At 37.8% G+C, this 27,974-nt stretch overlaps 1 protein-coding gene across 3 annotated transcripts; it reads right to left on the bottom strand.

Annotated features, from left to right (window-relative positions):
- Window positions 1-279: 279 nt before the first annotated feature.
- On the bottom strand, window positions 280-27,870 carry ps (RNA-binding protein Nova-1-like protein passilla). 3 transcript variants are annotated; one of them, XM_088050884.1, is made up of 7 exons: window positions 27,742-27,870; window positions 12,844-12,990; window positions 5,581-5,886; window positions 5,184-5,500; window positions 3,454-3,691; window positions 3,145-3,381; window positions 280-3,002 (listed from the first exon to the last, which is right to left on the bottom strand). In XM_088050884.1, exons 1-7 carry the CDS (start codon window positions 27,857-27,859, stop codon window positions 2,779-2,781), a joined length of 1,587 nt encoding a protein of 528 aa, XP_087907010.1. In that variant the 5' UTR covers window positions 27,860-27,870; the 3' UTR covers window positions 280-2,778. The 3 variants fall into 3 exon arrangements, with proteins under 3 accessions (XP_087907010.1, XP_087906993.1, XP_087907001.1); XM_088050867.1 differs by having other exon boundaries at window positions 3,145-3,691; XM_088050875.1 differs by lacking the exon at window positions 27,742-27,870 and adding an exon at window positions 27,508-27,618 and having other exon boundaries at window positions 3,145-3,691.
- Between the last annotated feature and the right edge of the window lie 104 nt (window positions 27,871-27,974).

Below are 27,974 nucleotides of genomic sequence, written 5' to 3'. Positions count from 1 at the left end.
TATTATTTTAAAATGGACGGACCTAAAGTATCATGAATTTCGAACGAAAGAGAATGAATCAAGCGCTATAATACAAGCAAACAAGGAAAACTAAAGATTGGATGAGTCAAAAGCTACGTTCTGTATGATTCAAAGCTGTAAGTGTAACCGGGAGCACTCTTTTGGAATTTGATAATGAGCCAAATCTCGCAAAATGATTGTCCCTTCGAAGGCTTCGCAATAGAGTGCTCCATGGACATGTTAATGTTGCGTGTCATGAGGATCATGAATAATACGATATATGGCACTATGGATTTTATTGAATTATAGTGTGTTTGACAATGCTGTGGACTAAATTATTAAAAAAAAAAGAAACAAACAAAAACGACACCGGCGTCGGGTCCATCGAGGACCCGACGGCGACGCCACAGCGGCTCTTGAAAGAACTATAACCCGTGTCACCTCTTAAAACTGTAAACTATATCACTGTACAAACAATTCTGACTAATGTAACTACTTTCGTTACGTATCGATCAAATTTTGACAACACAACGAAAACACTTCCCCTAAAAAATTGGTAACTCATCGGATGTTGCCGGTGGGCCACATGCACACACACAATATAAGGTACCTTTAGCCCCGATTTACTTAACCTAAGCTATTTTACCACGAAATGACTAAACCTTTAACTTAAAAATAAATCATAATGGCTAAAAGGACGTGTCGGTTCGGGCGCCGTCATAGGCCTCTCTTAACTTTTTACTTAAAAAGCGCCCGAACCGACACTGAGAAAGCAGTGGCGGCGCACAATGTGCGTCGTTGTCACCGTGACATTAAACACGTCACACGAAAACAAACGAAGACTAGTCACAACATTGTTTACGTCTGATGAAGGTCACTTTGATTTGCACTGTGGAGAGAATGGAGAGATGGCGTTGGATTTAATGTCATAGTGACATGAGATTGACCACGGGACGCAACCACGTGACTATATATATCATATGAACTTCTAGCTAAATTCACAGTTACCCCGAGAGCGGTGGGTTGCCCGTCATCCCCGACAGACAAACCACGTCACTTTATATTATATTGCACAATATTTCGCGATGACGGGCAAACCGACAGGTAACCCCACAGATGTGAATATCACAGCAACAGTAATGTTGTATATAGAACAGTTTTTTCATATCAAAGTAAGTTCGGCGGAAACAAAGACATTCTATGACCACACACGAAAAATTACAACAAATATAATTTAATAATGAATCATGTCACTTTTCCCAACGGAATACTTATTCTAATATTTTTGTACCACCCCGTATATGTGTGAGATGAAAACTTGATAAATAAAAAAGCACCAGCAAGTCAAGTGTGAGAGCATAGAATTTCTACGTTTCCGAACACCCTATATGAGGCATGTTAAAACGTGGAGAAGCAACAACTAAAACAAAACAATCTTAAAATCTAGAGATTTAACATGAAATATAGACCATTTTTTTAAAATCTTTGATTTACAAAGCGCACAAATCTTGAACAATCGTTTAGAGAATATTAATATCTTTGACTCAACATTATGAAACTACGGCGATCACATACATTTAGACAATGAAACTATGTTGTGTTAACGGCGTCTTAATATTTTAACTATTCCGTCAACAATCGAAAATAAAAAAATAAAACATTATCGTAACAAAACTATAGTTATTTTTCTCTTTCTCTCGGTTAAATGGAATGCCACCTTACCACGTCATGACCATGTCTATGACCTGCATAGATAAGAAGAAATTAACCCTAGGAATATGCCCGGTTAACGCATGTAAGTCGATTAGTCAACGGCTTTGTTAAATATTCAGCAGCGAGTGTCCAAACATTAACAATATTAACAACATGCGATAACAACAATATATAATTTTTAGTTACATTAATCTTCATATATATTCTTTTAATAATAATATATAGATCTATAGAAGGAATAACAGCAGAGTTGGGTGAGTATAGATGACTATCGCTATGACTATTTACAATGTCATGCCTCTTCGGCCCCGAAAAATAAATCTCACGATTGGTAACGAATCAAAATGAATCAATCAATATGGTCTTTGGCCAGCCAAACGTCTCGTCGTCATATTGATGAGGTTTTAGCAGGTACGAAATTTAGGAATCGGATGACCGCTACCAATCCATACGCACACACCTCTAACTTAACCGACACGCCAGTGGCGTGCGCACCGTAACAACTAACAAAAATATATACAAGCAAATGAATGGGTACAAACATCAGAGTGTTGATAATGATGCGAATGAATGAAGAATCACAATTTTTCTCGTTCACACTAGTCTAGTCTTAAAATCAGATCATTACCACTTGTTTCGTTATAATTAAACTTTGAAATTACATCAAACAGAACAACGAAAATTTCGGCATGGAAGTGAATCTGTGACGTCGCAAGGTCGGTACGTCCGAGATTCACTTCTTACAGTAAAAACAAAACAAAATAAATAACAAATCACATCACATTTTCAAGGAATTGACTATATAAAAAATTTCCATTCTACCCGCGGTACAAACAATGTAAATAGGTGTACATCTTAAAAAGTTCACATTGTATATAAACAGCCTTGCGCAATTTGCCTTGAGTCATCGTCATAAATAACTTTCGTTTAAAAATATTCAACAATTAAAAATGTCTCCCTATTATACATTTAAACTGGAAATAAAAATAACGTTCTTTGCTAAAACATTAACAATCTCTGTTGCGTGTACCTGAACAATCTGGGTGAAAATAAAATTTGACGCCATCACTGCATGGTTAGAGTACCAAGGCCGTTGTTTCGTGCCCTCTTCAGTTCTTCTTCAGAGATGCGTTGTTCGATCAGATATTGGGCCGTGTTTATCGATTGCGGACTACCCGATATGGTCACTATTCTATTGCGAGTTCCCGGCGCGAAAATACCCTTCTTAGATATTTGAATGTTGGCCCCGCTCAACTGTTGAATTTCAACTAACGAACGGCCCCCAGGACCTGCAAAAAACATACATTGTCTCGTTGAGTCTGACAAGTCGGGTGACGAGCCGCCTCTGTCTTAAAGGCAGGCCACCACCCGACGATCGACAATCAAAGTCACGTCATAAAAATGAATGATGGATGTTAAATCGCCCATTACCTAAAATAGCACCAACAATTACTTCTGCAATTTCGACATTTTTAGTGTCTTTAGCACCATTTAATTCCGCAGGCGTGGGACTTTTACTTAGCACAGCCATTTGTTGACCTGTACCTAGACCAAAGCTGTTATTGTTGATTGAGATGGGTGCTGTTGCGGGTGAACTTTGATGTCTGAATGGATCGAATGTTGAATCATACCTTTCTAGATTGGTTCGTGGAGTTGGGGACGTGGTACCTGCAATGTTCACAAATAGGTCCTCCTTAGTACCAAATAATGGCCCTTGCGACATCGTGATCATGGACTCACCCAAATGGCATTCTGCTAAACTGACTTGACCACCGATCGGTCCGAAGACTCCCGTGTTCGCGGTCGCTGCACTCGCTTGGTCCATCACACCCAAGTAACTAGACACCGGCAACGCACCCGTGTGCGCGCTACTCAGACCCAAACCCATCGCCAAGATACCATACTTTGCCAGCACCGACAACGCCGCGCAAATCTCCACTATGTGCGAGTCGGAAAAACCCGTGTTGCGCAACTGCAACTGAAAAAAAACACAAAAACGTCAAAATTAAGAACAATCTCGCATTTAACCCATAAGGCTGATTTTTTTGTGGACGTTCATTTTATTGTTTCAAACAAAATGTCAAAAGTCCCCATCTATAGGTGTGCTGCTAAAAAAGTTACGCGATGGTAAATGTTAAAGAAAACAAATATCTTGTCACTGGTGATTCCAATGGCAAAAATACTTATTATGAAAATTGTACCTTATCAAATTTGCCACAAAAAAAAAACTCGTAATATTTTTTGTAGCAGTTACCATTTTCGAGATATGAAAGTATTTTTTAAAATTTCAAGAATTATTTTGTGCACCACAGTCTAAATATAGAACTTACTGCCTTTTTTTTCAACTTATGAAATTAATCTTCTGCAAATTTCTTTTTCATGGTATCTATTTTCTTCAAGAACTTCTTAGTTTTTGAGAGTCCTCAAAAGAACAAGATGGATTTTATGTATATCTTTGTTAAAATCGAACAATTTAGACTCATTACTTAAGATTCAGGTAAGATAAATTGCGGAAATTACTATGCACTCACTGTGGTATAAAAACTTAACTTTTTCACGCAAAATTAAATCCTTTAGAGTTCTTAAAAGCAAAAATGGTTTTCAACCATTGCCGACAAAACTAGCAAAGTTACGGAATTTTATAGAAACTGGTTGAAATTTGATTCGGTCTAAAAATAAAAAATTCCAAAATTGCTTTTTTTTACGTCTACAAATTTCATTGATTTAGTGTTTTAATTGTCAAAGTTACGTAATTTTAGAGAAAATAGTGGCATTTTTCATTCTTTCGAAGAACAAAAATTTCTAAAATTGTTCTTTCTTGCTCTAATATTTTGGCATTTAGCACAGTTAATAAACGCGTCGAAAGTAATAACGGCTCTAATTTTGATTGTCTTGGCGTTCAAATTACCAAATTTACGAAATTTTATAATAAATGGAAGGAAATTTTGGTTTATCCTTTCAATAAAAATTTAATTTTTTCTTTGACATTTCGTAGCCACCCTTGATGCTAGAAACATTTCGGTACCTCAGAAGCATAAGGGTCTATCTCCAATTTCAAAAAAATCACTATATTTTGAAATCTTGTTGTTTTTCTTGCAAATTTGATAAGGTACAATTTTTATAATTGTTGTTTTTGCTGTTGGAATCATCCGTGATGAGATATTTGCAAAGAATTGTTTTCTTTGACATGTGGCACCGCGTAACTTTTGGTTAGAACAATAAAATAAAGGTCCACACAAAAAATCAGCCTTATGCGAATTATTCCGAGGTTCAGGTGCTTAAATTAACACATGTAAATTATGCAACGACTCGGCTCGCTACCGCTCGCTCACGAGAAGTAACATTCATGCCAAGGCGAGCCGAGTCTATCCGACTAGTCTCCAATTGTTAATTAATAAAAACACCGTCCTAGATAAAAACTCTTGCTTAATATGGTTCTTTAAATGTCTGGGTCGTTCGCCGGCGCTTACTTTAATGTGATCCAACAGCTGCGCCGTGACGGTGCCGACGTTCTGTCCCGGCGCGTTGAGGTTCAGACTGAGATTGAGCCCTCCGTTGAGCATGATGCTTTGAGAGACCGAGCTAAGTCCGCTGTTGAGACTCGCCGTCGATGCATTAAACGCACTGCCGGCGTTCTGTTGCGCAAACGGCGATCCCGTGGGGTTGTAATTGGCTACTGGACCGTTAACATCCGCGTACGATACGTTCAAACACGTGCCGCTTTGCGGATCCTCCACTATCTTACTCAAGATCATCTGACACGCCTGTCGGTTTTGTTCTTTTTCACCTAAAAAGACATGAGTTAGTTAGCAGGTTGCATCGATGACATAATGAGCGTGACGCGTTTTCAAGGCCATTGTTTCATACCTATAACAGTTATGCATCTTTCCTGCAGACTCACATCCTTGGCCTTCTGAGAAATCTGCACGTAAGAACCGCTGGTTTCTTTAATCTGCTTTATGTAGTTACCCGCCTTGCCGATGATCATACCAGCCGTCGAATTCGGCACCAAAATCTTCACTTGTTTGTCTCTATCTTGCATAAGTTTACTTTCGGTTTCTACCAACGGTTTGGTCAAATCGGGTTTCTCTCTTATCTTATCAGCTATAAAATCTGCGACTATCATTATTGCGTCCACGCTACCGGTGATCAGGCACACACGTTCCGTCGTTCCTGTAACAAAACAAACTTAGTTACAACGAGCTAATTACACTATGTAACAACAAAAATAATTATGTTATTTTTTCCATATTTATCGTTAGAGACTAACGTACTTTTTGACATGTCATCATTGGTTTTGTCGAAATGTCGTTATATTAAGAGAAAAAAAATTCAAAAATTTCTGTTGCTGTTTTTCTCACTGCGAATTAAAAAGTGCTCACAATATGACAATGTAAATTATTTGCGGATCTATTTATAATAAGAGAGACTTAAAATAATTTTTCCACCGAAAAATTTTGAGAAAAAAAAAAACAGTTTCCGCAGTGTTATGCAGAAATTTCGGAAAATCTCCACCGTTCCATCTATAATTAAGCGTTGCAGCATTGAGCGTGCCGCCAACAGCTGATTTCGATTTTCCTCGTTTCTTGGCCCGGCGCATTTTTCGTTCACACATTGTACGTGCCAAGGACGGCCGCCTTCGCGAAGCATTGTTCTAATGCGCGGTTATTAAATCCAATTCCGCGCTCCACTAAACCAATCAGTTTAATCAAAGAGGAGAATCGACGACGTTCGCGAGATGCACCACCAGGAAAAGCCCATTATGCAATCAACGGGAATTACGCAGAGACGGTCGTTATTGTTGTCGCTCGTTCATCGATCATCCGGCTCCAAGGACCCAAAAGACGGCCCCGCGCTGGGCGCCAATCATTATCTCTACATTTTTAAGCGCGTTTTTCTCGCCTCGTGGAGATTAATGACGTCATAGCAGTCCATCTTTTCGGCGCGATTGAGCTGTAAAAGAGGGCGGCGCGACGCGTCTTATCTTATTGGATTTGTTACATAACCACGTGGGAAAAGTCGCATTTAGGGGATCGGCGTCGAGAGCCAAACCAAACAGACATTCAAATTGAGTAATTCAATTTGTGGATTGTTAGTCGTATTCAAAGTTTTCGGCGAAATTCGAAATGTTGTGCTCTAGGGCTTAGGTAGTAATCCGCCCGTTCTTGATCTTGACGTTTGTGGGGGGAAAACGAAGAAAAACAAGACGTACGCTTCGATTAGACATTCCGGTTGTCGTTATAATAGACGTAATTACATGGGAATTAATGGAAAGTAATTAAGTTTGTAATTGACACACTTTGCGAATGCCATTATATAATCGAAAATGGGCGATTAGCATATTGCAGCGGAGTTAACGACTAAAAAAGAGGTAACTGAGACAAGGTTACGACAAAGAACTTATTTTTTGCTAGAGACAGGTGCGTTATATGCATGCTACATCCAACGTCATTTTATTATTTCCAGGTTGCATGGAAAAATGCAAGGCCGCGCAGCTTGCTAACGCGAGATGAAACTGTCATTGCAACTACGACATACGTCACTTCGTCCATAGACCACCTGACGTCGTTTTTTCAAAACCTGTTACCTAGCACACTTTGTTTTTTCTCCCAACAACAATTAAAAATCCGCTTGTACATTTTTTCGTAATTAATGAAGCTCGAAATCCACCCCTAGTCTAAACACCCGTTTGTGACGCCACCCCCGTCATATCTCCGCCGCTAATTAATTACATTTTTGAAACACAACAATCTTTTTCCAATTTGTTAAATGAAATCACGGCGCAGCCCCATCGTTTTCCCATTCTTTTCTCTTTTCGAAAAATCGGCGTAATTAGTAAATAATTCGACAGGAAATTTAATTAGGTCCGACGATTTCCCTCACCGAACTTAATTGCGGGATTGTGGTGGCTACAATTTCATACGCCGCCGCCACCGAACCCTCCGTACCATATAATTACACTGGCCGATAAAATGAAAGTTAAAACGACGTCTAGTTTTTGAGGGATGAAAAAACTGCTAATTTGAGTGCAAAAGCATCTAAAATCATCTAAAATCAATTGGTGAAACCGTTTGTGAAAAATAAAGATTTTATGGTAAAATTTCGGAAACTAGACAAAATTTTCTGGCGTTTTCATTTACCTAGCTGGTAGGCTATCTGGTAGGCTTAGTTTGAAATAAAAATAAATTTTTGGATAAAGAAAAAAAAAGTTATGTAAGGTAAGTTGGGGTAATATCAGAGACGGTGTAAAACCGAATAAGGCTGCCCGTGCAGGCAGTAACAGATTTTTAGTGGGCTGTCCACGTCTACAGTTTACCAAACAATCTAGTGCGGTTATGGCTTTGACTTTTTAAATCGTTTACAGCCATCTTACCGCAAACCCTCATAAACAATCATCCTCAAATGGTTAGGTCTGAACAGCAATAAATACTTTTACCCAGCTGGTCAGTCTTACAAATCGAAACAATGGAATTCCCCAAAATATGTCTAGCCTAGCGCTTCATTTTAATGCAGATAAGACCCAACCACTTGAGGATGTTTATGTTTATGGGGGTTTGCTGTAAAGTGGTAGTAAACGATTTAAAAAGTCAAAGCCACAACCGCACTAGATCGTTTGGTGAACTGTAAAGCTATCTTAACAATTATTTTCTGTTTTGTGTTTTGTGTAACGTTCCTTGATTCGTTCCTTTCAGATTGGATTTAGATAAATTAGTATGTACATGAAAGTAGTAGTAACTTAAGTAACTTTTGTACTTGATTCTTTAAATTTAGTTAAAATTCTATTTAAGAACTAGTCTAAATTAAGTTCGATGATCCTAACTCATATTAAAGTTGTCATAGATCACAGTATCAATGAAAATATACAAAAAACACGCAATTCAAAAATAAAACTTTGATTACACTTACTTTTTACTTATCTTTTTGACTTTTTTCGGAAAATTTTGATATTGACAGTGATGACGATGAGCATTGATGACAAAAATTTTGTTGTTTTTTTTTAACATACCAAATTAAATAAAAACATTAGATTTTTTTCTGTTCTATAACAATATGATTCCTTAAATTTAGTTAAAATTGTTCCAAATTTCTATTTATAGTCAGAATTTTGTAACTTTGGTTTAACTCCGCCTACCTTTTGGGCCAATTGAATTTCAGCTGGAAGTCTGATTCACTCTGCAAAATTTTGATAGTTCGTCGATATTTGCTAAAAGTCGGGGTAGAAATGTCCACACATTAGAAGATGAAACATCATCAAAATCGACGAAACTTTCACGATTAATTGAATTCTCGCAAAACCGCAGATCTTCTTGACATGTATGACACTTGAGCCGTCAAATTTTGGTTATGTTGAGTAAAGGAGGCTAGCCATTTTTTGATTCGACAAATTCAAATCGTCATTTGGCGGCGTTAAACCAAAGTTATAAAATTCCGACTATAATTGAGACTGAGAATTTCGAACTAGTCTAAATTTCGTTCGATGATCCTGACTCAGGTTACAGTTGTCATAGATAACAGCAACAGTAATTCAAAAATTAATCACTTTTATTACACATATTTTTTACTTTTCTTTTGGACTTTTTTTTGGAAAATCATGATACTGACAGGGATGAGCATGATGACAAAAATTTTGTTGTTTTTTAGCATAGCAAATTAAAAAAAAATTTTAGATTTTTTTTCTATTCTATAATTTTTTTTTTCGAAACAAGGTAAGTTGGGGTAATTTTTTTTATGAAAATTGACATAGTCATATTTTAAATTGTTAACAATTTTCATATAATTATGGGTATCATGGTAACAAAAAAATATTCAGTCAACTATTTTTGAGTCAACTAAACAAGAAAAAATGTTTTTTCTTTTTCGATATTTTTCTTCATCTAAAAGATGTTTTGATTAGAAATAAATGAATATCTTGAATTTTATATATCTCAAAAACTGGGGGTCCTAGAGTATCTTGAAGGTCAACTTTTTACGCCGACGACAAAAAACGTGTTGACCAGTGTTATAATTGCGCACCGAAACAATGTGCCCACCAATTGATTTTCGTGTGGGCACAATGTATACCTTTGGGAAAAATTCGTATTTTCACCATCGATCTTCAGTAAAGCAAACAACAGGAAGAAGAGATGTTTGCGGAGGAGCGGACGGGCGTGTTTTTGGGACATAATCGAGATTCGTATGTGCCGAATGCGAAATTCGGGCAAATATGTATAGTTAAGACCCCGTACCACTTGTCTCCGGATAAACAGGACTCGCCGTCTAATCCCGCGATTCTTTCAGGACTTTCCCGTTTGCACGAGTTAATACCGGGACCCTCCAGTGACCAGAAAATGAACTTGTCGTGATTTGTTGCCGGGAATTAAACGCAGGACTTACGTACGTACAATGGCCGCCGAGATTTATGGAACGGTAAATGAAAAAGAGTATCAGCATGTGCTCGAATCGGTGTGCATTGACGATGTCAATTTGATCGACTGAAACCCATCGGCAGTTTGTCTGATTTCTGGTATAAAAGATTTATTAGATGAGCGAACAACAGAGAGACGGGGTAATTGATTTATTGTTGGAGACCGAAGTCGAACGCCGGAAGTTCAAAGGCTGCCAAGTTAGATTTTCGAAAAATCAGAACGTCACATCGCTGATTGAAACTACGTTTTTTACGTGACAAGTCGTGCTGTGCAGTTTGCTGCACTTCATCCCGTAGCCTTGAAATTGACAGTGAAAGTGACAGTTTTTTTTTTAATCAGAGACGTGCTTCAGGTTTTCGTGGTGACACGATTTATATTTTATCGTTGCAGATGGTTCTCAACCAAAATCGAATTTCCTTCGAACTGAAGAGCGTCAAAGAACCGGAACTTTGAAGAAGCCACCGACTCGGTTTTCATACAAATTGAAAGCCAGTAAAAACTATTTCCCCTCCACAAAGCTGAGTTAATGGACCTTTTACCTTATATTATGAATTTTACAAAACAATCCGCTCCCTTGACCTTTGCTCCAGATTTCCATTCCATTTTCCATGGAGATCAACCCCCCGCGACGCCGAGACTTATCCTAACGTCCGCTTTGGAAAATAGGTTCGGGGGAAAGGACAAAAAACCATTATCCGTGTCAAGGATAATAACTCCGCAGTGTACAAACTCTAATATATGGATGTTATTTATTTTGTCAACATAGTTTATGCAAAAATACAACAGCCGCCACGATGAAATGGAAAAAAGAAAAGAGAGCCTCCATCGACCGCCCCCGACTACGCATGCAAAATTCACCGCCACATTTGGTAAACGACGGCTGTAGAGAACACGTCCAGGGCCACTTTTGCGCACGGTGTTACGGATGTTACGACATCGAAGGAGGTGCTTCGTCGGCTCTATTTTCAAACATAGATCCGTGGAGCGGAGAAAGTCCACGGGGACGGCGAGCACCTAAACTACAGCGAAGAAAAATTCATGAAGAGAATTTAGATAAAGCGCAGGCAAGGAAACAAATGATAACACTGGTCCACACGATTTTTGTCGTCGGCGTAAAAAGTTGATATTCTTATGCAATCACGATGGTGACTTTGAAAATTCTCTAGGACCCACAATTTTTAAGATATACAAAAACTCAAGACAATCACTTATTTCTATTTAAAAAATCTCTTAGATGAAAAAAAAACAATTTTTTTCTTGTTTATAGTTGTCTCAAAAACGGTTACCGGAATATTTTTTGTTATCTTAATACCTATAATTATGTGAAAATTGTCAACAATTTATTAGGTAACATTCAGAATACGACTTTGAGTCATTTTCATAAAAAAATTACCCCAATTTACCTTATTTAAAAAAGATTATAGAATAGAAAAAATCTAAAAGTTTTTTCTTTAATTTGGTTTGCTAAAAAACAACAAAATCTTTGTCATCATCCTCATCACTGTCAGTATCAAGCCCAAAAGAAAAGAAAAAAATAAGTGTAATAAAAGTGATTAATTTTTGAATTACTGTTACTGTTATCTATGACAACTGTAAACTAAGGTCAGGATCATCAAACGAAATTTAGACTAATTCAAAATTTTCAGTCTCAATTAAATAGAAATTTGGATCAATTTTAACAAAATTTAAGGAATCATAACTTTGATGCGTACAAAGGTTACTTAAGTTACTACTAATTTAATATATGTATACTCATTTAGATAAATCCAATCTGAAGGGAACGAATCAAAAAACGTTGCACAAAAAAAAACAAAATATATATTAATTCTGACACAAAAAACTTTTATTAGAATAGCAGGCAAGAGAGTATGTGCCAAAGATAACTTCAAACGTGGACAGAACTCCCAAATCATTTGCTACTTGCATGGACAGCTTCGTTCGGTTTTACAGTGCGTTATTAGTTTTAGACAAAAAAAAATTTTTGATAAAGAAAAAAATATATGTAAGGTGAGTTGAGGTATTAACTCATCTTACATAATTTTTTTTCATTCATTAAACAATCTAAAAGTCTTAGTTTTAGATAAAAATAATTTTTATTATGTAAGGTGAGTTGGGGTAATAACTTACCTTACATATTTTTTTTTATTAAAAAAATTATTTTTATCTAAAACTAAGACTGCCAGATAGTTTGGTGAATGAAAACGATAGAAATTTACATCTAGTTCCAGAAATTTTACCATAAAATCTTTATTTTTCAAAAACGGTTTTAGCGATTTACATAATATTTTACACTCAAATTAGCATTTTTTTTTCATATTTCAAAAACTAGACGTCCTGAAAATTTTTCAAGGTCACCATCGTGTTCTTCGATCAAAATTACATAGGGTACACTAATTTTTCTCAAGACGCCATGTTTTAACTTTTATTTTGTCGGCCAGTGTAATAGACCGACCGCAGCCCCGCGTTGGGCGCCAAACTCCACATGTTCCATGTCGCGGAAAACTGAAATTGCGGAATTTTCCGCGGTGGAAAATTGATTTTCGATCAACCTCCTTCGTCGAGACGGAAAAAAGAGCAACAAATTAAGAGAAAAAGTTTGCCTTTGATATTGACCGCTTTATAGCCGGCCGTCGGCGCCAAGGGACTAGCGGAACTCCCTCTTTGCAAATTTGATAAAAGCGAGAGGGCTCTCCATTCCAGGAAATCATAGATCGATGGGACTTACCGGGATAAAAATCGTGCGACTTGGACATCTTGACGCGCGCTCCTGTTTCCTTCTGGAGTTGGGCGATGGTCTCGCCACCTTTGCCGATGATGGCGCCAGCCGCCACACTCGGCACCAGGACTTTGAAATGGTACGTTCCATCTCCGCCTGTAAAAAAATACAAACAGTTTAGCGAAACGAGGCCGCAAAAATAATGACATCAGATGGCCTATTGTGGCAGTAGACGCGGCGGCTCTTCGAGACTCTCGGGCGCCAACTGCCGTGGAGCAATTATTTATGGACACACTCTATAATCGCGGGGTATTGAGTACTTATTGATGATTATAGAGCCAATAATTGAAACGAGGTTGGTTATAACGGCTGTTAAGTTTTTATTAATGAGACCTTGGTGTCATTGGTTTGAGGAAATTCGAAATAAATCTGAGCACATTTTTCGGCGGCCACATTCCGACAGCAATTTCAATTCCACTCGGATATTTATGATTCAAAACAGTATCGATGCCAAATTTAAAAGCAATGAATGAGTATCAAACACAAAAAATAAAAACAGAAGCTCTTTGATTCCGCCTCTAAATTTAAAACGTATTTTTAATCCTCGATTCGAAATGTAGGTTAGCCCGTCGAAATGCAAATAACCACATTATAGTGGATCGATGATCGTCACTATTTTCGAGTTAAATCCAACTATAGAGAACAATCGTCCAACCCTCTCCGAGGGGTACGAAACGACATCCGTCAGGTAAACAACCCTTGTTATATCTTTCAGCGGACGCAAACAATTTTCTTATGGAGGAAGAAAAGCGAAAATATTTACAGTCCAAGCAAAAAGGTCTCCATAATACAAATTAAATTCGTTAACGTCATTTACGTTTGTCGTTGGAAAATTTTCACAAACGAGGAGAAAATATTTGCTTTGCAGAGGGTGTTGTTAGTTTGTCTTAAAATTAAGACATCGCCACTTTCGTGTCTGCAAAATCTTTGGATCTCGAGGTTATTTTACGGTGATAAGAAGGAAAATGTCTCCTGGGGCTGTCACAACAACATAATTTACGTTTGTTCACAATTTCCAAAGTAAATACTACTTAACCAAATTGTATGGTATTTGTTTAAACGGAAACCACGTGTTTTGTTTACTTGAGCTTATCGTAATCACCTCCGTTAAACTACTGTCGAGTAGATACAAACATCACCGGTTGTTAAAAATAGATGAAATATGCATTATCTAGGTATACCTATAAATGGAATTCCCAATGGAAAAATTCTGGATAATACAAATTATACCGGAAGTTATATTTAAATGCACAAGGCTGAAAAATTATGCACCTCATTACGTAACGCATCAAATTCAATTGTCTGCTGATGGTAAATGCTTTATAAAGCTGTTATTCAATCAAAAATAACACATGATTGAATCAAATCGCATGGAAGCGCTGGAATTTAAATCATGTTGGTAGCTCTGATTGCTGTCTTTAAACTTCAATCCGCTGTCAATTAAAGAGTTTCCTGTTTCGGTACTAATTTGAAGTGCGTTAATTGGTTTCCTAGTACTAGACAACAGCGGAGAAAGTTCAGGCACGCATGACATCCGGCCAAAGAAAATTTTTGAATTTTGATTTAAACCAGGGAAAAAACTCCCAATTAAGATCGTAATCAAAATTAATAATCACGTCAGGACCCGCCCAAATCACCCTAAAAAGAGCAAATTGCCCCCACAAAATAACAGTTATTAATATTAATCTACATTTATTACAGTACGTAATTACTTGCATCGACCTTTATTTCGGCGCCACTGGCTAAAAGGATTAGTTCCCCCATGACCCACAGATGCCGCTACCCTCGAATAAATCCAAAACTACCCCGGGCAAGCTGCCAACCCCAAACGCTCGAAAATATCCGCATAGTGCGCATAAGGCACTCAAAACGGACCGACATCAAACATTATTTTCTTTAAAAATAACACAGTTTCTGTATAATCCGCACCCCCAACCCTTTTTTTTCCCGACCACCTTCCTCCACGAACATGCAAATTGGCCTCGTTATTTGGTCGTGCGATATTTCGGAATAATTTATTGTCGACTTTCGTCAAATTACTCCACATAAATTCCATAACGGTCGAAAGAACGAATTAGGTGCGGGGTTAACCTTAAGGTAAGAGCGTACGAGATTTTTTGTGTCATTTGAAGCGGCCTTGGATTTTCGCCAGCGATTTGCACAAAATTCGAGGTTATATTGTTGAAATTAGAAAAAAGTTACGTAAAGCACCAATGCGGTGGTTTCCTGTTGGGAAACGTGAGGCGGTGTAGCGTATCAAATAAACAATGGACCCATCGCTGTACTAATTGGGTTCGTTTACGATCGGAGAGACTTTTTTCCAAGATCCAAGATGGCGGATCAAGCCTTGACCTAGACCCATATGATCGAGCCTTAAACTTGTTCCCAAGACACGCAAAGTTTTGATTCGTTTTGTTCTCCATTACGCACTTTGTGGACGTGACAATAAATTAAAACCGACAACTGTCAAGTCCACACATCTGAATTGTAAATAACGTCAAGATAGTCGCTTTTCACAATGGAAGAGACAACAATGTTCCTGCGTCAATGGTGTCAAGACAAACGTCCGAACGGCGATAATATTGGCAGATGTTTGAGGGAAGATAATGAAGAAACGAAAATGATATCGGTCGGTGTGAATCCCGAGGGAATCACTCGTCCATAATGTCTAATTCCAATTTCCAGGAAAAGTGGGAAAGTTGACGTCACAGTCTGTTTCCAAAGACAAAGATTGGAATAACCGAGCTAGGCGCATTCAGATCATCTGTCAGGCTGACAATTTCCGTTTGTCTTTTCGCACTTATTTCTAGTTGCGTGATTACTGCGACATCTTCATCGAGATATCTCAAATAATTATACGTCATTTTTCCTGTAGAGGATTTACCGGTTTATAAAGGAGCAATTTTAAACATTAGCAGAACTTAAAAGGGATAAGTTGATTAATAGATGGCTCCACAACTAAATGTCAAGTTTATTAATAATCGAAAAATGTAATGATAAAAACTATAAAGTTATAACCAAATACAAAATAAAAAATTAAAATAAAATACAAAATAGTGACACTTTGACAAATGTGACAGATTTTGTTTGACATTTCGCAGGAGTTTAAAAAAATCTGCGTTGTTGCTGAACGACCAATCACAAAGCCGCTTTTTAAATTTCGCGCCTAGAAAAAATTCTTTGCAGGAAAAATAGCCTTTAGATGTCGGTACAAAACATTTTTGATCGCACCCCTAAATTTGTCGCGTCACGTAATAATCAAATAGACAACGTTTTAAATATTCAAGTTGATATTATTGAACATAATAAATAGACCTGTAATGAATTGAACTGCGCGCAGTAATGACCTTAAAGTCCCATTTCATAGCCTCTAATTTATGTAATCGCACAGTACATAGACGATTTTGTAACAATTTGTATAAGAATGCTAAATAAAATCATATTTTATTACATCACCGGTGTGTAAATAACCAATTTTAGATATGTGTTATCAGAACAGATTTAAAAGCACTTATTAAGCGTAATGACGGTTAATAAAGGCGAGTTTTGAGATTGGCTGATTGTGTCATCACCTGACAACTGTCAAAATATTGAACGAGGTTAATAAAGTTTATTTTGATTAAAAAGTGGCAGCATTGATGTGTGAAGCATTTGCAAATAAATGGCGAAAATAGACCATGGTCCTGGTGACGTCAGAATTGCAGTCCTACCACCTGTATAATTAGCATTGTACTTCATTTATTCAGCTTTTTCTGCAATAGCACGCTATTATTATAAATAAACATAAACTCGCCGGCAAAACGACAATAATTCAAGGATTATGCAAATGTTTTGAAATGTCTATTTGACGAATTCGCGGACATTATGAAATTTCGTATAATTACCCCAATCATGACCTGTCAATAACGGAAACTGTTTTTTTTTAATCCCGATTAACTTTTGTTTGCTTCAGCTGGTGTAAACAATTTGATTTCCCAAGAGCTCGAGATTTTCGAGTGGCAATATGTCGGCCAAGATGGCGTCGATGCTTAAGCCCCCCCGCGCGTTTATGTAAATCACCGCTGTTAAACGGTCAGATTATCGTCCGAAACAATTGCATTAGCATGTAAATGCGGTACCTCTTGTGGTTATATTACAGAGACATACGCAGCGTGAAAACGTCCATTTCTCGCATCTTTGTCCATTGCGTAACATTCGAATGACGCAGCGTTCTTGCCTTGAACGCTCTATGGAGTTTTCAATAACAAAACGAAAACGAGCGAAGTGACAGCAGTGCGCCCAGCCTAGACCCACTGACATACCGTAGTCAAACACTGCTCCAAATAGAGACGTCATTGCGGAGGTCGTTCTTAAGCGTGCACGCACGCCACTGGACGCCGACGCTCCGCGATGCTAAAAATAGGTCGACGCCGCGACCTACATTAAAACACCTGATCGACTCAATGCAGGTATTACCCCAGTTATCATTTCTACGATTTTTTCCACACGAAGACTACACACCTATTGTAGTGACATTTTAAAATCGTGTCGAAACTGCGGCGTTGCGGCAAAACGGACGACAAACTTTCACTTTCGGAACGATTTTTCACAATTTTCTTTTCGGGTTGCGCAATGTGCGACGACGAGGTGAGTGGGGGAATTTTATTGTCCCGGCAATTATTTCGGGATAAGAAGAAGGGAACGCCGGCGGATTCCGGACCGGAAACGAACACCTGTTCGACTTGTTATTGGGGTTTGGCGGGACGGTTTCCCGAGGGAACCCGCCAGGAGAGGCGAAAGTGGATTGATGAGCCGTTGGACGATGGATTGACTGGTGCGGGCGAGGTCGCCAAATCTACCATCGATGCAGGTTACAGGACGTAAATATTTCTGGGTTGCACTAATGGGCTAATAGGATTAAACTGGTCTAGATCGGAGTAAATGATCTAAATTGAACTAAACGGAAGCTGGGCTAAATTACTGCAGCTAAAGGTACGCAACTCGGACGGTTAGTGTGGTTTTTGGGTTCATTCAGTGTTGCCAACAACTCGTTGAAAATTGTAGGCGTCTACACCGTGTTTCAAAAAGATTTTCGTATAGTCACCTCTAATTTACCGGACAAATTAAAAAATGCCGCTTTACAAAGATACTGATAGGAATGTTGGTTATAGAACCTTAAAATGCTTTAAAAAAATATTAGGTAGTCCGTGATCTAGGGCGGCTGGAGGATAAAAAAGGATAAAACTGACTCAACCTTTGCTTAATTTTGCTGTTTGTTATTTCAGTTGTTTCTCTATTGGCGATTTTGGCATTTGACAAGTGACATCATTGACAGAAGTCCAAAGTGACTAGAACAAGGTGTTTATAAATGTTTCTACTATCCATTCACAAAACAAAAAAATCAAAATACCTTAGATTTTTGGTAAATCAGAGTGTACTTGGCGAGCTGCATAAATCTAACTCTCTTTGAAGTTTCTTGTTAATGTCAGATCCATTTATTTTATTTTAGGCTACCTAAAAGAAGTTTTAAGGATCAAGTTAATACCTCCCAATATAGAAATTATCGGAAGATTTGTATTCGCCAACCTTAGTAACTTTTGTTTTGTGCATGGATATTAGCATCAAGGGTGGCTATAAAATGACAAAGAAATTTGCCGCTCATTACAAATGTGGGTTTAAATGTTTCAACTGACATTTGCAGTTAACCTCAATCATAGAGCAAAGTTAATTTTGACAAAAAAAACTGTTCTAGATAACTAGATAACCATAAGGTTTGAAAGCTGAAAATCAAAGACAAAATTGCAGCTGAAACATCGTTGGCGTGAATGAAATTTTAAGTGTAGTTAAACATATCGAGAGATCAAATAAAAACTCATCCTCAGTTACCTTTGGAATTTCACAGCGTGTCCTTAATTGCCACTTTGACGGCTGCCAATTTTGAGGTAATAAGTTGAAAACTGTCTTGAAATGCAAAAAATGGAAAGCAAAAGTCCGTGTTGTGATTAGTTTTTCATAAGAAAACTTTTTGTAATGTGAATCAAACATGACAGCGTTGTCAAAATCGTTCATCAAAATTTTCAAGAAACTTCCAGGTTGGCAACGTTAAATTACTTGACAGAAACAAAAGACACGACTTGAAATTAAAGCCAACTGAGGATGAGTTTTTATTTGATCTCTCGATAGTTACATTCGCTATGAAAACAAAGCGGCAAAATAGTGCATGTCAAGAATTCCAGGGCCACCCTTGATGCTAGAAACATTTATAAACACCTTGTACAATGCGAGCGGCATAAAAGAATGATGAAAATCATTTTGAAACACGGTGTATGACTAAAATTTTCTGTGCTTCAATACACAACCAAATTGTCTTTCCTAACGACAGTTTGCTTAAGAGAAACTGCCGATTATTGCAGAACTACGGAACTAATTACACCTAAACGACACTTTGATGTAATGACATTTTACCGTCTAAAATCGTATTTCGATCGCAAGCCACAAAACGGGCGCAAAAACTTTGTAACACATTGCAGTTATGAACCCAATTAAAAACCGACAATGAGCAAACTGTATGAAAATTAATTACATCGCGAATTACTACATTAACGGCATAATCCGACCTATTTGAACGATTTGTTTGACGTAGCACAAAACATATTTACGAAACGGATGCAGACCTGCACAACATTGTAAACAATGTTATGTTATTAAATACATAACGCTTCATAAGGTTAGATAAAAACGTGGAACAATAAAATTTTCCATTATCTCTCGTAACAAAATGTCCCGTACAGCGTCCGTTACATCGAAGTGCCACTGTAATTACAAGGCCGACGGATGACAATCGAAAATGACAAATAATCTCATCATCACGAATCCAGGATTTACATCATCGTCGACGAAAATAGCCACTTAACGAATGCGTTACATGTGGGTTTCTACAATTTCAGTGGTTATTTCAAAATCTCTAATTTTAATAAACGTTGCGTTGCTTCCCAATCGTTTTTGGTTTTATAATCTTCACCTTGTTCGCGGTTTCGTCGGTGACCCATCGATTCGCAATAGAAAGGAAGATTCCGAAACAGGTTCGTCGAAGGTCCAATTTAAATTCTTTGTAGCCGGTTCGTGGATATTACATAATTCCCGACGACAAGTTTAAGTAAGGACTTAACGCGCGGACAATCCAATTTCTGGTAATTTCCATCGTCTAAACAAAACAAGGAAGTCCCACGGGGGAGGGAAATTCAACGCGAAAGTGTCGGCCAATTTGATTAGTGCTCCAGTTTCCCATTAACAAAGGGATTTTTCAGAGTTCGATTTCAAGGAACATGTCGCTCTTTTAAATGAGGTAAAAACCTGAAAATTTTAAATTGCTAAACTTTTGCTATCGCTCATTATATCGCTTGGCAACAATGCCAACAAACAGTTGATCTCCAACCACCGTTTCCCGGTGGGTGTTAAAGTAAAATAAGAAAATCAATTTCCTCAAGCCTTCACGGATAATTTGGTGACAACCCCGTTCATACACGTACAATTATCGACGGGTAAACAAATCGCTTATTTTGTTTATCCCATCGATTTTCTCTTCGACAAAGTACAAGGCTGTCGTTATTTATAATACACCGTAATTACCTCCGATCGTGGGCGTCCGGAACCACCTGCCTCGAATGTCAAAACTGCAGTAAAATTATCTCAGTGTGTCGTCACCACTCTCACACTAACTCAAAATAGGTTCGCACGTGTCGTAAATTCGTCCGCTTGGGAAAAATCCCACTCGAATTATCGATTTCGTGCTTTTCCTCGTATTCAAAATACCTTTTTTTCGCATTGGATTCAACATAATAACGGGGCGTCAAAAAGGAACGAAATCCGTCCGGACGCAATTTTCTCTCGGATTTTTCTCTAAGCCCACACAGTAAGTAATATATCGGAAATATTGTAGAAATACGACAGCAACGGATCTGTACATCATCATAACTCGTCTAACTTCATTCTCCTTTCTATTTGTCCTTCTGTTGGTTAATTGTTTGTCTATTTCGAGAGCGGTTATCTGGACAGTGTCGAGCTGCTTGTTTCAATTGGAAGGAATCGATGTCGAATAATAGTAGAACAAGGAAGACGCCCTGTCGCACATCCTTTAGCTGAGTATTGTGCAATGCGTGCTCTAATTGTTCAAACATAAACAATATGAACGCCAGTAGCCGGCGAGATTGCAATGATTTTAAAACCCTTTAACTGTTCTAAACGTATACAGATGTCCCAGAACTCGCGCTCCAGAAAGAAAGGTCTTATTAAGGCAACAATTCTGAACCAAAATTTCCAAACAAAAATTTTTAGCTCAAAATATAATCGAGTTAAGACTAAAAACGGTATTCTTTTTCGAATACTATTAAACTTTCAATTTTTGTTTTGAAATTTATCATCTGTATTTCTGTCGGCACTCTCCCTTGCTCTATTGGGCGCGAGTTCTGGGACACCTGTATATACGTTTTGTCATTTTTCTCAGAAAAAAATTGATAAAAATTTGAAATTTTTAGGACAAAAGTAAGCGGATAGGACGAATCGAATAAATAGATTCACATTTACGTGACGGTTGTGCCGGAAGTGGGAGTAAACTTGCGTATTTTAAATAGAGCACCTTTATTTTATTGTAATTTTGAATTCTATATGCAAATTAAAGATCACTTTCTATATACCGTGCTATACCTAAATTGTATCATTTCTGAAATATCTCCATTTTTTTTTTAAATTTGCATTACAAAAAAAAATATTAACACAAAGATTTTTGGGAACTTTTTATTTCTATTGAACCACCAAATTTGTTTATAAAACATCTATACATATAAAATTGAATTGTCACCATTCCAAAGCATTCTTAAAAAAATTGGAAACAAAAGAGTAAAAACACCTCTTTTTTCTGTATTTTTAGTAGGAAATAGGTATTCAATACATAAAGTTAATGCAAAATTTCATTGTACGTTTGTATTGTGCTTATTCTCCAGTTAACGTGGCGATTTTAAAATAGATTATAGGGTATTTATTTCGGGAAAGAAAATTTCACTTCTGTTGTGCAATTCTTTTTACAAAAATCAGAATATCTCTGAAATGGTTCAATTTTAGTACAGCACATTATACATAAAGTGACCCTTAATTTGGATGTAGAATCTGAAAATGCATATATGGAGTGTTCCATTTTAAATAAGCTAGTTGACTACTACTTCCGGTATAACCGGAAGTGTCACAAATATGTGAATATTGTCATTCGATTTGTTTTATTCGCTTATTTTTGTTCCTAAAATTTCAAATTCTCATCTTTTGCAGTTTATAAGAAAAATGTCAAAACACGAAATATAAAAAAACCAAATCGAGAAAACGCCGCATTAGAAAAGTCACGTCGTAGATTGATGCAGCGAATCGTCCGATGTTGTCACTCACTGCGGTGATGTCGTTTCTAATTCCATAGCCGACTAAGGTCTGACCTTGGAACGTGGTCGCCATTGAATTTTTTTAATCATCTAATTATACTTTGCTCGTAAAAAACTGGTCTATGCACATGCGTTTTTTCGTCTACTTCTATTTATTGTTTGTCTAAACAATCCATGGAAATCAATTCGAATCACGATGGCGATAAAAATATGTGAAAGTTAACGACCTTTGGGTTATAAAGCGAATTTGATGGCAACAAATTTGAGAATTCACTTCGTTGGCATTGAATTTTCATAGTGCATCATTAATTATGGATTATTATTTTCGCATTACTTCGATGGGTATTCATGAGTATTTAATTTTACTGTCAATCAACAACCCGAGAATTTAAATATTTGAAGGTTAGAAACTGTTTACTTTGCCATCTTTCCTTAATTACTTGACAGCTGTCGGCGTCGATCTATCAGCGACGTCCAGATTAATTTCCAAAGCTCACTGAATCCTGATATTTCCGATCTTTTTATAAATTATCTTTTTCAGTTTACAAACCACCCCGAATATAAAACATCCCTTCCGAAAATAACCCATGAAAGACACTTTTCATCTGCGCCGACGATATTAATACTTAATCAATGCCTCAAGGAATCAAAAGTTGGAACCTCATTAAATTCCTCTTCTCCTTGGCAACACGAAGACTAACCCCCCAAAACTCTCCATTATCCGTAATTATCATCAAACTGACACGAGCCCCAGATGTCTAGACCGAGGACGTCGTGTCAAAAGTTAAAACAGATACAGCGAAGAAACCGCCACAAGAATTTCTAATTTGTGCAAATGCTGCGATTAGATAATCGGGAAATTAATTTGTTCAAGGTCGCGCGTAATGTCACTGCTACTTGGCGAAATCGTTACATTCCAATGTCACAGGTAGCCAAGATGGCGGACTTCAATCATCGCACGCCATGTTTTTTCTACAATCTTGGAACTTCCGGTACATTTCTCGCGCGATTATAATGTCGCACTTGTGTCCAACAACCCTTTATTTACACGCCGATAATTCAGTTATCGATCGGAGGAAAGTTCTCGTGAGAAATCGCGAAAATAAACGCGGCGCCAAAAATTCCGGATTTTCGCCACCAGCTGCGCGTTTATTTTCGCGCTTTTATGGATCATAAATTGGGACTTCGATCGATTTGATTATTTTCAAATTGCGGATGTTTACCTCAATGGAGGAATAATATTCCTGGAATTCCTTGGCTAGCATACATGTCAGTCAGTGTTGCAATTACCAAAACGTCGGCGAAGGTCCCCCTATTCAAATTTCCAGCGAAAATCTAAATTCAATCGATTCGCTCCCAAGGCCGTCGTTGCAAACATGTACAGTCAATGTCACCTAGTTTTGGCACCGGAGAAGTGTAGGGGAGACCGGGGTATAATGATCTCTCTCTTTAGCACCATAGCTACAAAATTAAATTGATAAATCTACCACTTATGCAGGAGCTTTGAGAACTAATGTACTACAAGTCCGCCTAAAAATGCATCCAAAATTTTGCACCATTTTCATTAAAATAAGAATTAAGTGCAAGACTCTAGAAGGATCATTTTACCCATGGACCAGTAAAATGATCCCTCAATTGGGGTAAAATGATTCCTTTTCATCGTAAGGATGTGTTATGATAAAAAGTTTTATAAGTTAAGCAAAAGTTAGTGGAAACAGTGAATATATTTAAGCATTAAGATAAAAACAAAATAAACCTAAATAACAAGAAGTAACAACAAAATAGAGTCTCTTATTGAAGACATAAATAAACATTAAAAGAATTACATTTTTTTGTAGAAACGAAAAATTTTTCTGATTTTAGAAGTTTTTAATTCCGCCAAACACAAATTGCAAGTGAATATATTTTTCTCTTCGTTTACTCTTGCAGATTAATTATGAGCCCATTTTTGTACAACAAAAATACATTCTGAAAAGATTCTTTTTCTCGCTTTTGTTATTTTATCAATGTATTTTGTCAAATATCATACAATTATTTATATAAGAGGTAAAATGATCGAGATCGTTTTACCCAGTACCTAAATGATCGTTTTACCCCAAGTGCTATAAGAATAAAGAACATAATCCATAAATTTACAACAAGCAATGTTGCAACTAAATCTACAAAAATTGAAAGTTTAATGCTAATCCTTTAAAACACCACAGGTGTAATTTTGAAATTTTAATTCGAAAGGTAAAATACACTTGATTAAAAAATGTCAAAAACCAAGGAAAAACACAAATATCGCTGTAATTTTTTTGAATATCCGCCGAACTGCAGGCAGGTGCTTGTCTGCAATATTCGCAGGTTCAGCAACATAATTTAATCATTTCATTGATAGATGGAACTAAGGGCAGTTTTGGAAACATTTCTAAGGGAATCATTTTACCTCAAAGGATCATTTTACCCCAGTCTCCCCTACTTTTGGGGATTTTTTCTCTAGCAATCCGTGACATTTTTAAGATGAGTTTCAAAGTGTCACGGCCTTGTTTTACGGCCTTGTCCATATTTGAAAGTTTGGGAAAACGTGGAAAAAATCGCAAAGCGATGAAAGCAGACGAGTTGAAAAATGAAAGGTGCACTTGTTGCGCTGGCAGATCCTCATTGTCATTCATCAACATCGTCATCATACAGCATCAACCTTTCTCCTCAGGGTTCCCTGTTTCAATCGCTGCAATGACGCGGCTGTATTATCGGTGCACACACATGTAACGTGGTCCCAAGGTCAAAATGTCGCGGATTTTTTGACTCCGGATTTCGGAGGCGCAGCCATTGCTCTTCTTTAAATTTTCGCCTGTGTTTCCTTCCATTTCCGGTCGACATGGCTTGTTAATTACACAAACTCCCATATCTGTTTACGACGAATTCACCAGCAAACAGCAATCATTATCTCCATCACATTAACTAAATGAACTCTCTTATCGCCTGGCGATCACAAACGCAAACTACTAATCCCAACCCAAGAAACTCCATGATAGTTTAATTGTGCACGTTATTCTTCCAACTCTTTTATTTTAACTCGAATTGTTTCGCCACGTTTCCATAAAAGAAGCAATGTCGCGTTTCATCGACGCCCACAATCCCACCTTTGATGCCACTTTCTAAACCCAGTGGCTTATCATCAATCATCTTCCTGAGTTTTACCAGAATTTTGTTAAGTGAATCGTCGACGTTTTTACATGCGACACGCGTTCCTACGCATGATTTGGCAATTGACTTGGAGAATCTCCGTTTTGTTTCAACCCGAAGGAATTATGTAAGTTCGAGCGATCTGTGCCGGTTCGAGATAGCCGCTTTGGAATCCACGGAATGCGTTGTGATGTGGCGAAATGCAGAAGAGTTCGACTCTCGGCCCACACAAAGATAATAACAGCGGCGAACAAAAAATATCGGCGGATCTAGGGATAAAAACTACCACTAGTACCAACTCAAGCTGGTGCCTATAAAAACACCGTCCTTTTCATCCGGTAACAGTTGCGAAAAAAACAGAGAGAAAGTGCTGTAATATCTCTCCATCGACACGAAGAATAAAACTTGATAAAAATAATTCAACCTTTAAATTGCTGCATTTTCAAGTTTTATCTCCGGAGATTCTGGCATGCGGTTGTGTGCGATTCGGACATTGCAGTTCCGAGTGACCATTCAGACTTGTAATAAAAAGTTCGCAGAGAAAACTTCACTAATGGCGGGATAAAATTAGGGCTCGATGGAAGAGAATAATGTCGGTAGAAGAAAAGTATTTGGAGACGAGTACTGTAATGAAATGGCGGCGATAAAAAAATTAGAAAGAATGGTGGAGCGACTCTAGGAAATTTATTTAGCAATATACAGGTGTCCGGAAAGTAGCGCCACCTTGAATTGGGGTAATTGGGTGGTCCACAAAAAAAATATTAAAACAAATTCCACACTTTCTGTTTCCGCAGAAGAACCAAATTGCGGTTCAGAAGCAATTGTCATAAATTAAAATTATTTTGAAAAATTATTAAATATCTCGTTACCTCATCTTTTTATTCACATTTTTATATCATTTTCATGCTTTTAGCGATAAAAGGAACATAATAGGTTAAGTTTGGCCCCGATTTCTCAATTTTGATTTTTGAAAAACGTAGTTTTTGGAATTTAAATCACGTACAGCTGTCCCAGAACTCACGCCTCAGAGAGAAAGGGCTTACGGAGGCATTGATTCTGAACAAAATTTTGAAACCGAAATTTTTTAGCTCAAAAATAATCGAGATAAGACGAAAAAACGGTAGCCAAACAGAGAATTCAGAAGGAATTGTCATAAATTAAAATTATTTTGAAGAATTATTAAATATCTCGTTACCTCATCTTTTTATTCACATTTTTAATCATTTTCATGCTTTTGGCGATAAAAAGAACATAATAGGTTAATTGTCACCGAGTTCTCAATTTTGATTTTTGAAAAACGTAGTTTTTAGGGTTTAAATCACATATAGTTAGTACTAGATTAAAACTGATAACGTCAATTTAAAGTGCTCCGTTCCTCTACATGCAGAATAAAAAAATATTTTTATAACTTTTTATAACACTAGTGTCCGTACAGGTGGTTCAAATAAAAACGGACAAGTGACATAGTATGCATGTGTCAACTGAAAGTTCGTATCAAGGTCATTGTCAATACCGTTAAGTAATGAAAATAGACAATCGTCAAGTAAAGCAAACGAAAATTTAATGACGATTGCATGAGATTTTGACGTTTAGAAAAAGATTTGCATGTGAACGAACACTGACAATTGAGTGCTATCACTGACCCTTGTGTCGTTAAAAGCAGTAAAAGCAAAATTTCCATGATAATGCGAATAATAAGCACGAAATTTGACAACGGAATGTTATCAACACACGCCGATTGATAAGAGTCCGGTGTATGGCAACAAAATTCAGAAATATTTTCGCGTATAGTTCTAGCCGCCCACCATCAAGAGGGATTAACCGTGGCCTAGATTTTCACTATCATATGTAAAACCGTGAAAAAAAAGTATTGAATGTGAGACATCTGACAGTTATGACATAATAATGTTGGCAATATCGTTCGAACGAAACGCCATCAGCTGTGGAATCCCCGGAATGCCGCGTAGTGATGTGGCACCGTCATCGACATAGGCGTGTCGATTTCGCCGGCGGTGCCGCCGCCACCAACCGCCCCCACACTCACCACTCGGCAACGTGTTCGCCAAATTCCGCAGATGGAACGTGTCCGAGCTGCTTATCATCTGGCCGTCGTCGTCAAAGGCGCGACCTCACCGGACATCGGCGCGCGAGCGACTGAGTGAGTGTCGGTGCGAGCGCACGGCGCGGCGCCCCCAGGAGGCGGCCGCCTCTCCGACACCGCTCGCTTTGACAGTCGGTCAGGCGGTAAACGTCAAACGCCATTGGCGTGCGGACTCACCTGGACTGAAGTGGGAACGTTTCGTGTCGCCGCTGTCGTTGTCGCCATCCAACGGCCTCTTCCTGGAGTCGGCAATCTCTGGCGACGGGCACGTATCCATTCCCGAATCGGCGGCCATTTTGCCACTGTTCAGACGTCCATCAGCGACGAGCGGACTATCGGCCTCTGTGTCAGAGTGCGGTGTTACGACACTGCACTGGCGTTGCGCACACTCGCGCACACTTTCGACGGTT

Source organism: Gnatocerus cornutus, chromosome 1 (genome assembly GCF_029298725.1).
Source record: "Gnatocerus cornutus isolate USDA-ARS CGAHR chromosome 1, icGnaCorn1.1, whole genome shotgun sequence".
NCBI lineage: Eukaryota > Metazoa > Arthropoda > Insecta > Coleoptera > Tenebrionidae > Gnatocerus > Gnatocerus cornutus.
Note: the sequence above shows the minus strand (reverse complement) of the source record. Positions and strands in the feature narration are given on the sequence as shown.